Below are 6,000 nucleotides of genomic sequence, written 5' to 3'. Positions count from 1 at the left end.
GTTACTAAATGCCTACTCATTTCCTTTCTAAAAATATTTGAAGTATTTGTTGTCAATTTTTTGTAAATACTTTGTATCTTTCAGATTCTTTCCTTCTGACTTATAACCCTTTTTCCCCAAAATTTTCCTGTGATACAATGCTTCTAAATATATGAAATATGATCATCTGTCTTCTCTTTCACAAATACCTAAATAATCACAGTGACTCTGACGACAGCTGGTATGAGGGGTGTTGTTTAGATTAATGTTGATAACCCAAATTTAAAAGACTCACATAATTTTGCTAACTGAAAATAATTTCTAAATCAAAATAAGGATACAAAACGGACTAAAGAAAATACTTTGAGACATGATTAATTTTAATATGTTTACAGGGAAAGAGTAAATTCACCAGCAGAAAAAAAATTACCAAAATTAACATTTTACAGTTTTATAGTCTTAAAGCACAATACATTTTCCATACAAACAAATATATCACCATTACAGATACAATAATATGGCAACATTTATACACAAGGCCATTTGCCAGTAAGAAAATCAGTGGCAATGGTGATACAATACATTAGTTCATCTTTGTTAAATTTTTTGCTATTATACTTCCTGGCCTGCAGGAGTATTTGCCAGGATAACACTATAAATGTGTGACCTCAGTTTGAACAATACATAGAAGGCTCTGGTTGCCCATGCTTAATCCTAATCTATTATAGGATCACTAGAAATGATTTCGTACCACTACTCTGACATAATTCCATTTATTATTAAGGTCATTCCCAAAGGAATCAAACATTTTAACAGATTCACTTGGATATTAAGAAATTATTTTATACAAAATAAGTGCAATATCAGGATTTAATATTCTATATACCTAAACTTAATAGAAGAGAAAAACTATACAGGTATTTCATTGAAAATTATTTGATATTATATGAAGTAGGTAATTATAGCACTGAACCTGGGAAAATAAAATCTTTTTCATCCTTAGAGTTACTATTTTTATTATTGTTTTTAAATGCACCAGGTGATCTTCTGAGGACCATTCACATTCAATGTTTAGTTTCATCTTACTAGTGGCATATACAAAGCACCATATAACATAATATATGAAATGTAGAATAATTATGACTATGTAATACTGTAGAAATAACTGCTAAGAAAATATAGCAATATTTAACACAGGATTTCTAAAACCATTACATATTCATTATTTTTCCCCAAGCTAATAATGTCCCATGTTTTATTTTACAGATGTAGTCTATCAAGATTTATATGCATGTGGCCCTTTTGGGGGACTGAAAATAGTTGATATCTTCTGTACAGTAATGTTACAGTTTTATACAAACTTCATAAATGTGGTATTTGGAATAGTCTTTACAATCCTCTTCCAACTGTTCCATTTCACACAACAGCAAATACTCTGAATGCCTTTCCTCCTGGAGGATTCTGTAAGCTGCAAAAAAAATACACAAAGTACACTGATGTCATCTCCATGCATAATCCTTCAAACAAATCATGCTTTCTTATGACAGTCAATAAAACAGCTCTGTGAATCCAGATGGTCATCTTTCTCAAGACTACTATAATTTATAGTTCTTGGAAAGCTTGAGTGGGGATGACATAATTCTTTAAATTATCTGCTGGCTACAAGTTTACTAAAGAAATTTAAGGTGCACAGAAGTAATATTGGTACTTTATATTAAACTTCAAAGATTCCAGGTCACGTTTTCATACATTACCACCTTTAGTTCCAATAAAGTAGAGTTAAGCAGTTCTTATGCCATTCCACTAGGGAAATACTAAGATCCAGGTTTACAACTGACTGGCATGGTTAAAAGATTGTGGTGTTGGTGTTCAGCCACTCAGTTGTGTTTGACTCTTTGGGACCCCATGGACTACAGCCCGCCAGGCTCCTCTGTCATGGGATTTCCCAGGCAAGAATACTGGAGTGGATTACCATTCCTGTCTCCAGGGATTCTTCCTGACCCAGGGATCAAACACACATTCCCTGTCTCTCTTGTATTGGGTAGGCAGATTCTTTACCACTGAGCCACCTGGGAAGGACTATATAGCTGGCATACTTATTAATATTTTTAACATATGTGGTTTAAAAAAAATCTTAGGGAATTTAGTGGTCAAGTCTGGAAGGTTCTAAATATTTCTTCACCGAAATGGAAACACGAATACAAACACAAATCACTCAATCTCTTTTCAAAAATATTTTAAAACAGAACTTCAAAGCAATGCAGAATCATTCCTTTTACTCTTTAATAAATTATTTATATGCTCTTTCACAATATTAATCAGGGTATGTTTTGCTTAAATGCCTCAAGTTAAAACCAGTTAATAATGCCACTAATCATCATTTATTCTAATCAAATGTAAACTTTTGAAGTCTATACTTTTGAATAAAAGTTTATTTTCTAAACAATACAAAAAAGCTTTTAGAGATAAATACAATAAATGCTATGGGGATACAAAGTGCAATTTCTTTTATATATTTATTCATGTACTACAAAAGGAGAGAATTTTAAAATAAAGAAAAGATTGTTAGAAGTGTGCACACACCACATTACACAATAACACACACACACAACAGGTTTTGCATACAAGCAGATGGATAATTGAAAGGCATTTTTATTTGTAGGAAACAAATTGACAAAATGCCCAAAAAGTGTCTTTGTACACACTGATACACTGGAAAAATGTGTTATTTCTGAACTTACAGAACTAGTGCTAAATCTGATCTCTGAGACTGACAGGTTATATGACCTTGGGCATATCATTTAACCTCTCTGAGCCTCAATTAACATATCTGTAAATCAGAGTTTATAAAACCAACTTTATAAGGGTACTGATGGAGCCAAGTTCACATACTTAAAGGGCCAACAGCATTTGGAAAATTCATGGTAGGTGTTCAAAAACAGTCTTAGTTTTCTTAGGATACCATCTACCTTATTCTTTTTAAATGAATTTTTAAGATATGATAGGTAAATAAGGCCACATTACTCAATTTAATATATAAAACTGCATTATCATTCTCTTTGACTCAATCTCCTTTGAAGTGAAGTGAAAGTCACTCAGTCATGTCCAACTCTTTGTGACTTCAAGGACTATATAGCTCACTAGGCTCCTCTGTCCATGAGATTCTCCAGGCAAGAATACTGGAGTGGGCAGCCATTCCCTTCTCCAGGGGATCTTCCCAACCCAGGGATCGAACCCGGGTCACCCTCATTGCAGGCATAAGCTTTACATCTGAGCCACCAGGGAAGCTCTAATGTACTTTACATAACATATATATATGTTACATCTGTTATACGTTATATATATGATGTGATATATAAAGTAGAGAGCGAGGGTGACAAATGGGGGAAGGGGTATAGGGAATGAGCCTGTTTACATTTCATTGAATAAATTCTTAGGATCTTCCATGTTTGACCATTAAATTTTCTCACCAAATTTTTTCTTAAAACCATTAATGTTAAAAATATTAGTAAGTATCATGGCAATACAATTTCAATTTTGTCAGATTTAAGAAACGGTAAGTTAGTACTCTAGGGCGAGCCAGATAAGTCAAGTTATTGAGAAGTCAACTTCTTAACAATAGCCTCTTGATGATACAGTCTCATTGGAAACTAGATGCTAGATATAAAGCTGTCATTTGATGAAGAATGGCACCCAGGTGCTTATGTGAAGGCAATCCAGATAACCTGCATGGCACATCCTTTGGTGTTCTTTAGAAAAACTTTACCATATGTGCAAACAAACCCTTGAAGAACTCAGTAAATGTTTAAAAGTTAGGAATTTTCCTGTATCTATACACAATGCACAGACTTAATTCTACTTCCACAAGTAGCAATGATTTGAAAAATCACTACCGGGATTTTGTTTTCTTCTCTTAACTTTTATTATTACTTGATAAAGTAAGTTACATGCATTTTTCTCAAACCACTGAAATATGTCATACTAATGAGCCAAACGTAAGGTAACTTGAAAGGGTTCATTTATACCATACTAGGCATCCAACTTCCAATCAAACAGAGAATTTGGTTCCAGGGAAAATTGGACTCATTGTTTTTGTCAAATACTTTGTCAGATAACTGGATTAGAGAAATATTCAGTGCCTTGCTTACCTAGAAAGAATTACATGTAAAAACTAATCTAGAAAATCCGAAAGAGGATGAAAGAAATTTCCTTATTATAAGATCAGTTAACAAAAGAATGGTTCTGACTCGTAATCCGATCTTCGAGTTGATTTTTATAAGCCTGCAGGAGACAGGCACCTCTGGTACTACGGCTCCTCCCATCCCTGGAAGGCCAACTAGTCTACAGCCTGCAAAGGAAGCACACTGGCTTAGTTACGAAACCTCAAAGCCATGCAGGTTGGCTGTAAAGCCAGCATAAAGGGAGAGATGATATATAAATATATATATATGTGTTTACAAATATATAGGTACACTTATGTTAATTTACCTTTCTGAGAAGATTCCATTCTGAAATGAAGCAGTGTAAGTCTTTCTCTTGTCCACAGGCATCACATCAACATAACCCCCATGGTTCTGAACCACACCAGCATGTACGGCAGCTCTGCAGATACTGGACAGCTGAGGAAGCAAGGAAAAACCCACCATCATTAGGAAATGCCTGCTGAATTTGTCCAGTTTTCTCTTTGATTGGACACAAGGTCACTGACATCCATCTCTCTACGGATTCCCAGTGAGCAACTACAGGATGTTTTGTGCATAAAGGAATCTTTCAAAAGTCACAAAGTATTAGTCAATGAGTTGTGTCTGACTCTTTGTGACCCCATGAACTGTAGCCTACCAGGCTCCTCTGTCCTACCCATGGAGTGGGCAGCCATTCCCTTCTCCAGGGGATCTTCTTGACCCAGGAATTGAACCCAAATCTTCCCGCACAGCAGGCAGATCCTTTAACTGTCTGAGCCACCAGGGAAGCTCATTCAAATTCACAAAGTTAAAACCAATTTTGACCTAAGACTTGGTTTGTGTATTTTTGTAAATAGTGTGATTTATTTCTTGACCCATATGTAAATATTTACAGTCTCATTTCTTTAAAACTTATTTGAAGCTAAGTTGTGGATTTGGGATTTTGTTTGTTTGTTTTGGTTGGGGGTGGGGGGAGGGAAGGTATTTTGTACTCTGATAATCCAGGTAGATTTGGAAATCAACCCTGAAGATTCATTGGAAGGACTGATGCTGAAGCTGAAGCTCCAACACTTCACCCACCTGAATTTGAAAAGCTGATTCACTGGAAAAGACCCTGATGCTGGGAAAGAATGAAGGCAAGAGAAGGGGGTGACAGAGGATGAGCTTGTTGGATGGCATCACCAACTCAATGGACATGAATCTAAGCAAACTCCGGGAGGTAATGAAGGACAGGGGAACCTGGCGTGCTGCAGTCCATGGGGTCGCAAAGAGTCGGACACAACTTAGTGACTGAACAACAACAAATCCAGTTGGAGATATCTTGTGGTTTAAAGCAAATGTCCTATTGAAAGCAATTCAAATATCAACAAAATTATTTCAGGTTAAAACAGAAAATAAATAAAAGCCAATGTTGAGCAAGTGGAGACCTGAAGGCCAATCTTTAGGGTGGCTGCATGGATAAGATCCCCTCACCAGCTAACCATCCAAACAGCAAACTTTTACTATTGTCCAAGCAATAAAATGCAAATTAGCTCCTTTTATCTCTTCAAGGGCCTATTTATTATTCTTAAATTTCAGCCTCTGGGACTTTGGTGGTCCAGTGGTTAAGAACCCACCTTGCAGGGTTGGGGGACACATATTCTATCCCTAGTCTGGGAGCTAAGATCCTACATGTCACAGGGCAACTAAACCTATGCTCCACAACTACCGAGCCCGCATCACAACTAGAGAATCTGCGTACTGCAGAGAGGGGTCCCACATGCCACAACTAGGAACTGACGCAGCCAAATAAATAAATAAATATTTTTTTAAAAATTGAGCCTTTGCTAGTCCCCACTCC

The 6,000-nt window shown here is 36.0% G+C and overlaps 1 protein-coding gene across 3 annotated transcripts in view; it reads right to left on the bottom strand.

The window, feature by feature from the left end:
- Positions 1-338: 338 nt before the first annotated feature.
- Positions 339-6,000, bottom strand: part of CRISPLD1 (cysteine rich secretory protein LCCL domain containing 1) — a 51,733-nt gene continuing 46,071 nt past the window's right edge. For all 3 annotated transcript variants that reach the window (XM_043880274.1, XM_043880273.1, XM_043880275.1), the window contains 2 exons: positions 4,468-4,598; positions 339-1,447 (listed from right to left, as the gene is read on the bottom strand). In XM_043880274.1, coding sequence (XP_043736209.1) covers positions 1,396-1,447; positions 4,468-4,598 — 183 coding nt within the window. In that variant the 3' untranslated portion in view covers positions 339-1,395. The remainder of the gene's footprint in view (positions 1,448-4,467; positions 4,599-6,000) is intronic.

The sequence above is a fragment of the Cervus elaphus genome, chromosome 21 (assembly GCF_910594005.1).
Source record: "Cervus elaphus chromosome 21, mCerEla1.1, whole genome shotgun sequence".
Classification (NCBI taxonomy): Eukaryota; Metazoa; Chordata; class Mammalia; order Artiodactyla; family Cervidae; genus Cervus; species Cervus elaphus.
Note: the sequence above shows the minus strand (reverse complement) of the source record. Positions and strands in the feature narration are given on the sequence as shown.